Genomic DNA, 15525 nt, shown 5'->3' on the forward strand with positions numbered 1-15525 from the left:
GCCTTTGCATGAAGGCCAAGTTGGCATAATTAAACCCACAGGTCCCTGTCAGTCAGTGTCAGCAAGGAAGCAGCTGTCTGCTAGGGACTCATTGAGACAGGGAATCGGAATGTTTGCTGTAGGAGCGGCAACTGGAGGGGAGATGTGGGGGTCAGTGAAGGAGAGGTCAGGGAATTAGTCCCTTCTTGGGAGACGTGAGGCAGAACTTCTGAGGAGGTGAGGGCCTTTGTTACCTAAATGGTGGACAATAGGAAGGGGGGGGCATAGAGGCTTGCTTAGGAGATGGATGGAAAAAATTCATTTAGAGGCCAGCGAGATGGGTCAGCAGGGGAAGATATTTGCTATACCATCCTGGCAACGTAATTTCCAGTGCCAGAACCCATGTAATGGAGAGAACCCAAGTCATCCTCTTACCTCTACATGCACACCACACATGGACACGTAGACAGATACATGCGCATGCGTGCGCGCACACACACAAATCCATTTACAGGTGTCGCTGTCACCAGGAGATGGCTTGGGGGAGGGGTGTCTACAATTTAAATTCCCACTACACAGCGTGGGGGTGTCTGCAGCAGCCCACACCCGCAGAACTGGGGCCTTTAATCCCACAGAGGCCTTTGGATGTTCTCTGGTATTTTCTGTCCTAATGGATGAACAGGTTGGAAATGATCAAGGGTTCCCTTCCACCTTGCACAGAACTCTTGATCAGTTATAAAGAGCTGGAGGCTCTCAGGGGAAAGCCTGTCACTCCTGGCTAATGAGGCCCTGGCCAGACTGTGTGGAAAAGAGGACAGAGAAGGCCACCCCGACCTCTGCGAGGCTGGCGGAAAGCACAGTGACAGGGTGGCAGCCGGCGCAGCATTAAAGGTCTCCCAAAAGCAGGGGCAGCAACCAGCAAGCTGTGATTTTTGGTTCAAGGCCTGAGCATCCTACAGAAGGGGCCCCAAGACTCGAGCGGTCATGTCAATCAATGTCAATCATCGTGGCTTCCACACTGCCTGCTAGGGTTGAAGTTGCCCTAACCAGTTTGGAAGCTACTGAGCAGTGCCTACGAGTGCTGAACATGTCTGTGAAACATACCTTGACCTGACAGTTATATCCCCAGGGATATGCACAGCACTGTGCACATGCGTGCTGGCCAAAAGACAGCCACAGCCACATCCATAGCAACAGTACTGTAGGACCAGATGTTCACTGACAGCAGGGTGGGTGAGTTCTGTGTGGAATGCCACAAAGCCGGGACACTCAACAGACGACAACGTGCAGCAACATGCAGGAAGTTTTGAGTGAAAAAAAAACTAGTGGATTTCGCCAGGCGGTGGTGGCGCACGCCTTTAATCCCAGCACTGGTGCGGGAGGCAGAGGCAGGCGGATCTCTGTGAGTTCGAGGCCAGCCTGGGCTACAGAGTGAGTTCCAGGAAAGGCGCAAAGCTACACAGAGAAACCCTGTCTCGAAAAACCAAAAAAAAAAAAAACCACCAGTGGATTTCATTGACATAAAGAACCTTAGGTTAAACACTGAAAAACCAACCTATAACAAACATACTAAAAACCATTGACTCAGCTGCTTCGGTTTTATTTATTCATTTTGAGACATTTTCTATGTAGCCCTGGCTGAACCCAGTCTGACCTCAAACTTTCGACAATCGCCCCCCCCCACTGCAGTCTCTCAAGTTCGGGGATCACAGATGTGTCCCCCACCCCCTTGCATACTTCACATAGTGTATTGTATGATTTGTGAATAATACCTCACTGTCATATTAAAAAATCTGTAGTATTTGAAGTCAGGATAGTGGTTACCCCTGATGGAGACTGGGCGGGGCTTCTGGGTTCATTAAAAGGGAGCTGGTAACAAGAGCATGCTCAGGTGTGACAACTCTGGGTGCCTGTGCATGTCTCTGTGTGTACATTGTACCTTAATAAAATGGGCAATGAAAATAACCACAAACAGCCGGGCCGTGGTGTCGCACACCTTTAATCCCAGCACTCAGGAGGAAGAAGCAGGCGGATCTCTGAGTTCAAGGCCAATCTGGTCTACAAAGCGAGTTCCAGGACAGCCAGGGCTGTTACACAGAGAAGCCCTGCCTTGAAAAGCTGAAAAGAAAGAGAATAACCACAAACAAAACAGGCCTGGCCTTAGTGCTCAGGGTGGTGACCAGATACACTTAAGAAAAGTCCTAAGGGCCACCACAGCATCCTGCAAAGGACCCCAGGTTTATGAGGATGGGGTTTCCTGTTTCCCCAGTGCAGCATGGCCTGCAGAATGCAGGGAGGTTCTCTGAGGAGAAGGCAGAGCGTCCGCTGCCTTTTCTCCGCCAGGCTGAGGCCGTCCTCAGAGCCAGGAAACATCTTACCTCAGCTCAGAGGCTAGGCGGCGGCTCTTGTGATGTGTGACCCTCTGGGAGGTTCGGAAGTGGGTGTGTCTTCACCCCAGGGAGACCTCCATAGGCCTTGGATGGACAAACCTATAGGGATGTCTCCCCAGAGCCCAGCCTCTCTTGTCCCTCAAGCTCCAGCTAGAATCCTCAGGATGGGCTTGGGGGACCTGTCAGTCACTGTTTAGCAGCAGGAACACCTGAGACCCCAGAGAAAGAGTCTCACAGGGAGAGTCCCGAGCTTGGGGAATTTAGGGTGCAGGACCACGGGGGTTTGGGGCCATCTCTCCAGCCCTTGTGGCAGTATTGGGAAGTATTGGTTCACGTGGGTCTCATCTGGAGCAGTCCCAGAAACAGGATTCAGCAACAATGGGAAAGTCACTTTGGGCACAAAGGAGCATTACCTTGGTCCCATGGTAGAAGTCGTCCACACACGTGGCGTTCATGAAGGTCTGGTGGAAGTGGGTGCTGGTGTCAATCCCCCCGGGGATCACCAGTTTCCCGGTGGCGTCAATCACCTTGGCCCCTCCGGGGATCATGAGCTCACGGCCCACCTGCTGGATGATGCCGTTCTCGATGTAGACGTCTGCCTCGTGGGTACAATCATCGTTCACCACCTTGCCTCCCTTGATGAGAATCCGCACACTGGCCGAATTGGCAAGCATGTTCCTGCGGGAGGGAAGTGGAATCTGGTTAAGGTCACTTCATCCAGTGACACTTCAGAGGCCCTGAAGCCCATCCCTTCCTCTCGGAGCTCAATTTCACAGCCAGGGAATACAGACGGGTAGCCTGAAAATACCGGTCCTATGGGAAGCGTCAATCACAAGCCTTTCCCTGATCTCATTTCCCTGGGGCCCACAGAAACATCACTTTTTGGTGTATACAAGTTACCCATGCATGGGTGTAAACACATGTGGAGGTCAGAGGTCAACCATGGTGTTACTCCTCAGGCATTGCTCACTGTCTTTTTTTTTAAAAGTTTGTTCTTAGGTTTATTTATTTTATGCATATAAGTATTTTACCTACATATATATGTATGTGTACCATGTATGTGCCTGGTGCCCAAGGAAGTCAGAAGAGGGTTGTAGGAACTCATGGAACTTGGGTTAAGGATAATTGTGAACCACCATATGGGTGCTGGGAGTCAAACCCTGGTCCTCTGGAAGAAAAGCTAGAACTTTGAACCTCTGAGCCATCTCTCCAGCCCCATTTACTGAGTTTCTTGAGAAAGGCTCTTTCACCTGGATTCGGAGCTTTCCAGTTAGGCGAGGCTGGCTGGCAGCAGACCCCAGGATTCTCCTGTCTCTGCTGTTGGGTTCTGGGATCCCCAGGATGTACCACCACACCCAGCTTTCCACATGGGTGTTGGAGACCGACCTCAGGTTCCCATGCTTGTGCGCAAGCGCTTTATTGATCAAGTCATTTTTCCAGCCCCTGAGACATCGCTTCTTACCTTTCCAAAAACGCTATCTGAATTTATATAGCCCTCTGTAGTCCTGGCTGGCCTTGAACTTTGTTCTTTCCAACCTACCTCCCAAGTATTGGGGTTTCAAGTATGTAACCCTATGCCAGCTTGCTATATGAGTTTAAAATATTCCCATACCCACTATTTACTTTTATTTCCAAAATTTTACTTTTTGGAGTCACATTTTACAGGTGAGAAAGCTGAAATTGCTAAGGAATTTGTGACTAACAAATAACCAGGTCAGCCAATCTGGCTCATATGACCAGTCTCTCTCCAGACCTCTATGGTATACATGGCTCCCAGGGCATGTCTCAGAGAGCCACATTCTCCAAACCCCATGACTGTCTAACTCGTGACATTCTTCATATAGTCAGTGGCCTTCATGGCCCTGGATAGGCCTCAAAAGTCTACTACCCATGAAGCCGTGGCAGCTGGCTGCTACCAAGTAGTAAACTTGCTGAACTGTTGAAAAAACACCTATGACCTATGGCCAAGCATGTAACCCCAGAGATTTAGGACTCACATGAACTCTTTTTTTTTTTTTAGACATCATCTCACTATGTAGCCTTGAATGGCTTGGAATTCACTCTGTAGACCAGAACTTACAGAGATTCATCTGCCTCCGCCTCCTGAGTGCTGTGATTAAAGGCACGCGCCACTATACCCAGCTTGAAGTCCACTTTCATACATGGTAAATGTCTGGTCCTTCAGGACTCGATCCTACTGTCCTCTCTATGAAGGCACCTCCTCTGACTCTCCCTGTTTGCTGGGTTTGTTTGTTTGTTTGTTTGAGCTTTTCTGTTGTTTTGAGAAAGGGTCTCCCTAGGTTGCTCTGGCTGAATTGCAACTTCCTGTGTAGACCAGGCTGGCCTTGAACTCTCAGAGATCCATTTACCTCTGCCTCCAAAGACTAAAGGCTTGCACCAATGTGCCCAACTGATGTTTGAAAGCTTTTTTTTTTTTTTTTCTAAAGAGAGCCAAGAGGGATGTAAACTGATCCAGGCCAGCTGGCGGGACTCGGCCCATGCCCTCCTTTCTCAGAAAAGCCATCGCTGTTCAGAGGGCTCCAGCACACCCTCCCCTTCTCTCTGGGCTGCCCATCTAAACACGTGGTTTTTCCCCACTACTTCCGGGTTAGAAGGCAAATGTCGCCCTGACAGCTCCCCTGAAGACTAGCAGGTAATCCTACATTTTCCCCGGTCTGGAGACACCATCCTCCAGGGCTGGGCCAGGCTTGGAGAGTCAGGCTGGACTGCACTTAGAACCACTGAGGGGGAAACTCTTTCATTACTCATCCACAGGAGGAGGGAGCTGTGATTGACACTGCACACACCGTCAACATCCGCACACAGGCCTCGGGAAGGCCTTGCCATTTCCGTGAGCCTGAGGCATTGGGGTCCTTGACATGGCGTCCTGGTGTCAACAACATGTATTTACTCAGGATTTCATCTGCCCTTCCCCTCATATCTCCCCACCCTGGAGTGTGTATGCCAAAGCCTTATCCCCCAGGGGCAGGGGGCTGTATCTGCAGATGAATCTCTAAAGTTAAATGAGGTTATAAATAGGCTGAAGAAACCCTGACCTGATGGGATCTGTGCCCTTGTCAGAGAGACTAGATGGTCATTTTTTCTTCTTCTTTTTCTTTTTCTTTCTAAGAATGTTAAAAAAATAAACACGGGCCTGGCGGGGCCAGCCTGGTCTACAGAACAAGATCCAGGAAAGGTGCAAAGCTACACAGAGAAACCCTGTCTCGAAAAACCTAAAGTAAACAAACAAACAAATAAATAAATAGATAGATAAATAAATAAATAAACATGGAAATCCTTATGAAAACACTGAGAAGGTGGCCATCTACCAGCTAGGCCCTTCCCAAATTAGACTTCCAGCCTCAGAACTAGAAGCAAGTTAAGTTTTCACTGTTTACTCCACCCAGTCTGTGACATTTTGTTACAGCATCCTTGGCATACAAATACGAATGCACACACTCTAAGCCTTGAGCTATGCTACCAATATGGAGCAGGACGGCCTAGCTCGGAGATCTACAGCTACCCAGTGGAGCCACTTAGGTATTAACCACAGCCTAGCCTTGAGGCAGGATTGGACCCAGTTCCGTAAGCACCATCCTGACTTCTGGTTCCCCCTGGCACAGTGGACTGTTATCCTGGAACACCCTCAACCTGCCCAGCCTTGTTCAGATAATACCGAGGCAAAGTTGTTTAGCATATCCCTGCTCAAGCATCTGGAGACTATTTCTTTAAATGCAATACTGAAATCGTTTGTAATTTCGTTCCTTTTTTTTTTTTAACTGGACACAATTGTGGAAAAGACCCAGGGCCTGCTCTGAGGAAATCCAGCCTGCTGTGTGAGGGAGACATGGGTAACCATTTCGCAGACTCACCGAACGGTAAAGAGATAAACACTGACGGATACTGGTTCAAACTGGGTGCCTTTCCCAGTCTACCAGACCAGAGCTGGCATGGGGGAGAGCAGCTTGTTCAGTGATGGTAGGGAAGCCTTCTGACATCAGGATCCTCCCACTGGTTTCTACATTTTCAAGTCTGTGTCGCCAAGATGCCAAGCCCTTCCAGGTCCCCCTGCTGTGGGCTGTTGACATTCATTATGCCTCTCACCTCCCCCGTAACCTCATTAGCACCTGTTCCTACAGCTTGCCCTGCTCAGCTCTGCTGAACTAAACAAAAGAAGGGTGTTCCTGGCATCTGTCCACAGCTTTGCCAGCCGTCTGCATGTGGAAGGGTCTGGGACAGAATGGAGTCGGCGTGGATACGCTGGTCCAAAAGGGCGAGGTTTGAAGGCAATTGTAATATACTCTCTTTAGCACCATCAATTGTAATAGCCTTCAAATCTTCTTTAGCGCCGTCAATGCCCCTGCCTATTCTGTCCCTCTGCTCTGGCGGAGCCAGCTCGCCCAGGCAGCATTCTAGTCAGAAGGTTCCAATCAAAAGAACAGGGACACCATACAGAATGTCAGTATTGATTTTTACCAGATCACCCAGTTTATCCCCCAATCACGCTGGGACTCCATAGACAGAGCCCATATCTGGCCCACAGGTTGGTTACACATTACAGAGTGAACGCTGTGTGTCTCCCTCCCAAGCTTGAAACCTGAATCCCCGGGGCTGTGGATGGTACTTAGAGGTGGAGCCTCTGGGAGGTAATTGGGTTACAAGGTGAAACCCTTATGGGTGGGATGACTATCTTTATTAGAAGAAGAAGTCTGATATCTCGCTCTTACTCTCCTCCCCATGAGGACACAACATAAACGCATTTGTCCCCAAAAGCCAGGAACAGAACCCTCACCAAAAACCAAATCAGTGGGTACCTTGACCTCAGCACTCCCAGGCTTCAGAACTGTCAAATCACCAAATCCATGCTTTTCCCTCTGTCATTCTGAATAGACTAAACATCACATTAGACTGTAATGGACATTATAATTAAATCACCATTAAGAGACAACTGGGCCTTGAAATAAATGTCACTGCATTTAGCGGCTTCTGGCCCATACATTTAACAACAACAAAAATTTTAATCAAACGGTCATTTGTCTGTGAAGGCAAAAGAATTTAGAACACATGTCTGTCTCCGGCAGAAATGATTTAAAAAAAAAAAAAGCCAGATAGTTAAAGCCATTAGAAGGAATAAAGAATGGCATTCCAGAACTGCACCCATTGTCCAGTTTGGTGAGACTTTCTCGCCAGTCTCCGGACTTTTATCAACAAAGGATTCTCCAGGAGGGACAAGGGTAGTGTTCCCCTGCAAACCGAGGCATCTGAAAAATTCTAAAATTTATTCATGAGCAGTGAGGCCTTCAACAGCAAGATGGTGCCTATCTTGATGTGCCAAGATTTATCTAACCGCACACAGCTTGCATCCCCAGATTTCCTGATTCTGTGGCCTGGTGTCTGTATTTCCTCACTCAGTCCCGGGTGAGTGCTGAGGGGACATGTCAAGCTGGGATCCGGGCTTTCTGGGCGGGAGGCAACACTGTGAGCAGGAAGCGAGATCTTTCCAAGAGAGCCTCTTCGGGTTCAAAATAGCAACAATTAACCGCTATCCAGCAACAGTCTTGCTGAACGGCAGAAGCCCCGCCCCTTGGAAACGGCAGGTGGGCGTTCCCAATGCAGAATCTGCCCCGGGAGCATCCTGCCTACAGAGACCGTCAAGGTGAAGGCAGCAGCCACGAAAGACTCACACCCTGGACTCCTCGAAGGCGGCGGTGTTCTGCCAAGGAAATGCTGACCCCGGGCCTGCTGCCCTTTGGAAACGTCTGCTGTCATCACCTTCCGCAGCACCCCGGGCCTGTGGGGAGGCGCCAGACAAGGGAAGCCCGCACGGTCTGTGCCGCGCAGCTGGCCCGCCCTTCCCCGCAGCAGTTCAGCTGGAGGCTGCAGGGGCACAGGGGTGCCACGGGGCCCCTTCCCGCACCAGGGCCTCAACACAAGCTCGGCATCGGCTTTTAAGACATAGATTCTCATTTTTAACAGGCACTGGTTGGCTCCTGTTTCCTCTTTTGAGAGAATCCGGCACAAAAGTGTGTGGGGACTTGTTTCCTCCCTTGGGAACCCTGCCCACTCTGGGGTGTGTCTCTTTCGCTTGATTTCTTCATGTTTCTGTGACGAGTCTTAATAAAGCCTGCTTCTGTTTTGCAAAGTGAGGGGAGAGAAGGCGGGGGGGGGGGGGGAGATGTGGGGGGCGGGCAGTGACTGTGGCTTGCCATATAACCTGACCCTAAGACATTAAAAAAGAAAAAAAAGAAAAAAAAAAAAAAACTAACCCAACTGTTAGCTGGGGGTGGCAATTTGAGGGCTGAAAGAAGCTGGTGCGATCGGAAGCTGACATGAGCTGGCTGGTGTCGAGCTTAAGTAGTTACCACTTGCCTTGGGGTCAACACTCACAGCTGTTTCAGAATAACGTGAACAGAAAAACCTGCAGCTATTTTTCCTTCTAATCAGCACAAAAGAAAGCAACAGAGACGTGGTATTTAGCAGCTTTCTCCATGAGAGAGCCATCCTCAAAGGATGTGAGGATACGGGGGTGTGGCTCAGTGGTACAGCTTGCCTAGTACGTGGGACTCTTGGTTTGATCTTGGCACCGGAAAAGCGAAAGGATAAAAAAAGGAAGGGCGTACTGGGAGAGTTGACCAGCACCCTCGAGCCACTCAGGGAAGGATCTGCTTTTGAGTTAAAAACATAACAACAAATCAAAGCTTCAACAGATCCTGAAAAGCAGAGTCAGGAACTTGAAGGCATGTGGGGGAATGCTGAGTTTAAGTTAATAAATTAAATATGGTAAATTAGATGTGTGGGTGTTTGCTTGTCTGTCTGCGTATCATGTACATGACTGGTACCTATGAACATTAGAACAAGGCCTCAGATCCCCTGGAACTGGAGTTACAGACAGTTGTGAGCTGCCACGTGGGTGCTGGGAACTGAACCTGGGTCCTCTGGGAGAGCAGCCAGTGCTCTTACCAACCGAACCATCTCTCTAGTCCCAATTTTTTTTTAAAGTAAAATTGACTTCTAAATTTATAAAGCACAAAATAGTACTTAGCTAATATAAAACACAATAAAATTTTATAATTAATTCTTAATAATTTTATCAACAATTGAGTAGATTTTAAATGGTTTTTATGGGGTCAGCTCAGGGGTAGAACATGCATTTAACATGTGGGAGGTCCTGGGTTCAATCTCCAGCATTAAACTAAAACTCAGAATATTTAGGACATACAAGTAAGGCATGCAGGTAAGGACAGGTGGCCCTGCAGCTCTGCACTGCCATCAGCCAAGTCCCAGCAGCTCCTCTGAGAGAGGCAAGCACTCCTTGGTGTCAATGACAACTAGGTGACCAAAGAAGAAGAAGGAGGAGGAGGAGGAGGAGGAGGAGGAGGAGGAGGAGAAGAAGGAGAAGAAGAAGAAGAAGAAGAAGAAGAAGAAGAAGAAGAAGAAGAAGAAGAAGAAGAAGGAGAAGAAGAAGAAGAAGAGTTAGAAGAAGAAGAAAAAGCCACAGCTGTTCCACTCCTGTGTCTTTCTCCTGATGTTCCACAAGCAAACTCCACCTGCCCTGGGCCAAGCTCTTCACCAACCCTGGTTCTCTTTCCTCCCTTCCTTCCTTCCTTCCTTTTTTTTTTTTTTAAATAAGCAGCAATCTACAAACCCATTCCATTTCTTATTATCCAGGTACCCACCAGACCCTTCTGGAATGTTCCACAGGCAGTAGGGACTCAGCTCGGCTGAAACAAATTTTATTATCCTGTCAATTTTCCCAGAAAACTGGACTTTTCTGTGAGCCCCAGGCCAGTGTGACTGCCCAGGAGAGCTGGCTTGAATGACAGACAGGCCTGATTTGGGTCAGCTGGGAGACTCAGGCAAAATGTTTTGAGGGATTCTGCAAGCAGAACCTCATCATCATGGGGAGAGGAACTGAGAGGACCAAAGGGCAGCTCTTCTGTATTTTGTCTGGGACCTCCAAAGACTGGTTGGGGATCTGGACACCAGGGATCTGGACACGAAGAAAGGCTAAATACAGACAAGGGGTACCTAGACAAGCAACTAGAAAGTTGTGACATCATCTTGGGTCCTTTGTACCCACAAACATATTAATAGTCCAGACTGGCTAATAAAGAATCCTCTTAATGTCCCCCGGGACCTATTTCTTTAACTTGGAGGTTGGGCAGCATCAGGCCCGTAGAGGGTATCGTTTAGGTGGAGGACTGGCACAGGGTGTTGGAAACTGGGGACCACAGAGCATCTCTGTCTGTAGTAGTGTCCCTCCTGGGCCACTGCACCACAAAGAAAGTGGGAGAGGCCTGAGGTGACTGGACTTAGAGCCAGCACCCTAAGAGGCTTTCAAGGAAGAGAGCCCTGCTCTTAGGATGTCCATGTGATGGCTGGACCAGGTATTTTGTATTTGGAAAAGTTTAAAAACTAACTCAGGGCAAAGGAGCTGCTGCTACAAACCCCACCCAGCCAAGAGCAGCTGCCTCCTCCACCCAGGCCGGGGAGGAGATAAAGGAACAAGTCGCTTCAGGAAGTGGAATCCAAGGGCACCGAGTCCTTAACAGGCTAAGATCAAGTAAGAGGTTTTAATCCCAGCAGTTCATCTGGATTGGCCTGGATCGGCATGGCCGGCCCTAATGAGCCAGCAGCAGTCTGAAGAGGACAGAGGCTACATTCCCAAGGATTAGCTGTGAGAGGGTGGGAAGAAGTGGATCACAGAACACTTGTTCAGCGAGGTTAGCTGTAAGGCACGGGGGAGAAACTGGCAGCTGTCAGAAGCCAGAGTTCAACGTGTGTGTGTGTGTGTGTGTGTGTGTGTGTGTGTGTGTGTGTGTGTGTGCGAGGAGAGAGAGAGAGAGAGAGAGAGAGTGTGTGCATGCATGTGTGCTTGTGTGTTGGGGGTGGGTTGGGATAGATTGGGACAGGTAACCTTCACTGTGCATCGATGCCCATAGGCATCTTGTACATCCCTGGGTACTGCCTTGACCACGGAGGCAGACACTGGCTTTTTCTAAATGTCTAGAGGTCAAGTATTCTGAAGAAATGTAAGTACAACGAAACCCCACGTTCACAATCCTGGTCCCCCAGACCCCAGAGAAGGCTGACAGAGGTATGTACACATGGGGGACAAGGACTCTAGACCCTGACTGAGGCTTTAGCCAGAAAATACCCCAAACCAGGGACCAGCGTTCACTACCATCCCACAGTCCCCTCCCTGATCCCCGGCAGATTCTTCAGCTCTGCTGAGCTCTCCAGGGCCCCAGCCAGCTGTCTCCAGACCCTAGAAAGAATTTCCCCAGCACCCTTTGAAGGAAGCAGCTGCGGCTCTAAGACCTCCAGAGTGGCGGCTTCCCGGAAGCCAGCCACGGTGTGGAGGGCCAGATGTCCCGAGCCAGGAGGGAACAGGCAACGGATTCTTCTCAAGTGGAGACCTATGTTCTGATATTGATAGCCACAAGCGGGAAAACAACAACAACAACACAACAAAAACCCAGGGCTGGAGAGATGGCTCAGCGGTTAAGAGCGCTGGCTGCTCTTCCTGAGGACCCAGGTTCAATTCCCAGCGCCCACATGGCAGCTCCCAGCTGTCTGTAGCTCCAGTTCCAGGTGATCTGACACCCTCAGAGAGACATACGTGCAGGCAAAACACCAATGCTCACAAAAGTAAACAAATCATTAAAAACAAAACCCAAGTTTTCCTAACTGCAAAATTACCACAAGCCTGGACTACCTTCTAAAAATCTAGATTTAGATTGAACTGGAAGATAAAAAGAACTCCATTTTTTCCTCATTTCGACTGAAAATTAGTATGAACTAATTATTGCCATATGCAATCCTTGCAAACAGTATTAGAGGGGACAAGGTACACACAAACGCGTGGATACAGAATGACCTCATTAATACAATGATTGAACCAGGCAAGAGTGAATTAGAGCGGTTAGGCATATTGTGGTGAAATGTGGAGAAAAGCCAGGGGCCCCATGGCCCGTGAGGTCAGGACAGTAATTCTATTTGTCAGGTAAGGAGAGGGGACTGTGGCGGTGGGCTCAAGACCTCCTGTCACACAGCTGGGTGTGACAGACAGACATTGGCTTCGAATTTGTCTTTAAACCGTTAAATGAATTCTTAGATGTAATTCATTAAACATTTAAAATTAAAAACAAAACAAAATCAGGATGGGCCCCTGTCTTGGAGGGACACAATCAGGGAGTGAGTGAAGAGACCAAGGCTTCCGAGGATGTGAGAGAGGAGGAAACGGGGTGGGTTTCAGCATAAGGTAGAGCCAGGAGCCTTGGAATTGATTTCACCCCTGTGAACACACAGCTGTGGCTGTCGGGTGACATCAGCACTATCAGTGCGTCCCAACTCTTGAGCGCCTCGGCATGTCAGCCTCAATAACGCTTACAAGAGCCCTCTGAGGCAACCATTGTGACTCTTGCTGTGGCCGAGGAAGGTTGAGCGAGTTCCTAGGACTCAGTCCTTTGACAGTTGAGCCTTGCAGAATCCACTTCATCCTTCTGAGAGAAAAGAAGGGCTGGAGGACGGATAAGCCAGCGGGATGGCGCTTTGCATGCATCAAGGGTTGGTCATAAGATGAGCTGGTCATAAGAACAGCCAAAAGAAATGGTCAAGAAGGCTTCTCAGTGAGAGTCCTGTGGGCCAGTGGCGGGCCAAGGACTTGGGAGAGGACCACGGAGGCATCCTCTCATTTTTCTGGAAGGAGCAAACAGTGTGGGCTGGGGTGGCAAGTTCGTTCATAGTCTTGGGGCCTTAGAAGTGGGTCTGGGATGAGGAAGCTGCTTCGAGACACGGGGTAAAGTCTAGGAGTGCAGAGCCAGCAGCAGCAGCTCTGAGGGACACAGCTCATGGGGTGTGAGCAGCAGCTAGTGCAGCAGCCAATGTAAGGCATGGATAAAAATGTGATGGGACGCCGGTCTTAGGATCTTTAGCTGCCTGGAGGCAGAAAAGCCATGTCCATGGCAGTCGGGGCTGAGGATGCTCTGAGTTAACTAGGTGGCCGGCAGAATAGAAAAGGAAGGAACAGAGGTAGGAAGGGATCGAATGTTTTTAGGGAAAGAATGGAGGGGGACATCCAAGCTATACATAGCCAGGGTCTGTCTTGAAAATTAAATAAATACAATTTTTCAAAAAGCTGATTGTTGCTTTCTTTCTTGAAATCCCTTAGTCCAGTCAGGAGAGGCAACTAACCCATAATGATAAGGAGGAGGCAGAGAACAGAGACCTGGCCCTGAGTACTGCTACTCTAGTACATGGCACTTCAGGGTGCCTGCCTCACAGCTGGCAATGGGATGCTAATTTCACTCGGCGGATAATGTGGTGGTAATGACCAGGCAAGGTCACAGGCTTTGTGAAAAGGGGTAAGGACAGGAGTAATTCTAAATAATTATATAATAATCCAAGGTCTGGATGGTGCTAATGGGCTACCACATTGACCCTCTCTCTCTCTCTCTCACGTGGACTGTTTAGGAGACACCTCAAATTCAGCATGGCACTCAAGCACTTTCAGCTCATTCCTGTCTACTAAACAGATGTTTTCCATCTGTCTCACTAGGCTCAAGCCGGACCCTTACAGCTTACCTGAACTACGACATTGCTACTTCATGAATACTCTAATTGGTGTGTGGATCTCTCTACACTGCTCTAACAGTGATCCTGCTAAACTGTAATCCAGATTACAGAGACAGGGTGCCACAGTTCGGTGGGGACCCCCTCCTCTGCCCCGTGTGTTTGAAGACTTGGTCCCTGGCTGGTGGCACTGTGTGGTGGAGGCTGTGGAACCTTTAGGAGGTGGAACTTAGCTAGGGGACTGGGTCATGGGGAGGTGAGCCTTGAAGGTGACAGCCATCTGCTTAAGGCCTGAGCTCTCTGCTGTGTGATGTGTGAGATGTGAGCAAGCAGCCTCATGGTCCACTGCCACGGACTCCACTGTGCCCTCCCCCCTCATGCCAGGTGCCATCCTCTCACACTCCGAGCCAAACACATTTTCCTTTAAGTTGTTTCCTACAGGTATTTTATCATAGCTGGGACAGATACACACACACACACGCACACACACACACACACACTCTCTCTCTCTCTCTCTCTCTCTCTCTCTCTCACACACACACACACACACACACACACACACACACACTCACACGGGGACGGGACAAAAAAACAAAACAAACAAGCAGAAACAAGGTCACTGCCTACCATATGATGGCACTGTACAAGGTGACAGGTAGCATTAACAATCAATGAGTCAGACGTTTATAGCAGGAATAAAGGCATAGTCAGAGAGTTCCAATATGAGATGGAAACCAGACGAGGTATGTCAGCCCTAAGAAAGGTGGGTACACACTCATCTCTGACTGGAGCAGAGGACCGCCTCTAGGAAATGCTTCTGAGCTGAAACTTGGTGGTTGTTTAGCTCCCTGGGGCATGGGAGAGGCCAAGCAAGGGAATTTCAGACAGGAGCCAGCCCCAGAGGCCATTTGGCTCTGTGCATTGGACAACTGGTGCATGTTATGCGTGGGAATCTAAAGGGCAGGGCCCACACGTGGCCAGGACTCTGAGAGCAGCAGGAAGGTTTGCCAGGGTCTTGAGCAAAGAAGTGTCATCATTAGATTAAAAAAAAAAAAAAAAAAAAAGCACACTGGAAGAAAACGTAGAAGAGGTATTTATAAACTTGATGGGTATTTCTGCAGTGGAATCCAAAACCAGAAAGAATAAGATTGATTTAGCTAAGACTATATGATACTGGGAAATTGTAATACTGCAAAAGGTACTACAAAGTGCTTTCCATAAAAATAAATAAAAATGGGTCCTGACATGTTCCCAACATAAAATCAAGGATTAACATTTGCAGCATATAGGCCTGCTTACACATCATCAGAGGAAAAATCCTCCAATAGAGAAGACAGAAGAATTGGAGCAGCAAGCTCTTGGGAGAGGAGAACACATATAGCTAACAAGAAAATGAAAAGATGCTCACCTTTATTAATATTCAGAGAAATGCAAATCAAGGTGAGCTTCCATTTTATACCTGTCACGAGTGCTCAGAGGAAAAGGAACAACGCCCAGAGTGAGTGAGCAAGGCAGGCACCACAGCAGGGCTGGCGACACACGCCTACAATCCCAGCACTTGGGGGGCAGACACAAGTGGACT

The 15525-nt window shown here is 48.9% G+C and overlaps 1 protein-coding gene across 1 annotated transcript in view; it reads right to left on the reverse strand.

Moving 5' to 3' along the window:
- Nucleotides 1-15525, reverse strand: part of Dpysl5 (dihydropyrimidinase like 5) — an 81922-nt gene that overhangs the window by 45840 nt on the left and 20557 nt on the right. Inside the window, exon 2 of the mRNA XM_059248587.1 lies at nt 2783-3047. Coding sequence (XP_059104570.1) covers nt 2783-3043 — 261 coding nt within the window. The 5' untranslated portion in view covers nt 3044-3047. The remainder of the gene's footprint in view (nt 1-2782; nt 3048-15525) is intronic.

Source organism: Peromyscus eremicus, chromosome 22 (assembly GCF_949786415.1).
Source record: "Peromyscus eremicus chromosome 22, PerEre_H2_v1, whole genome shotgun sequence".
In the NCBI taxonomy this organism is placed as follows: Eukaryota; Metazoa; Chordata; class Mammalia; order Rodentia; family Cricetidae; genus Peromyscus; species Peromyscus eremicus.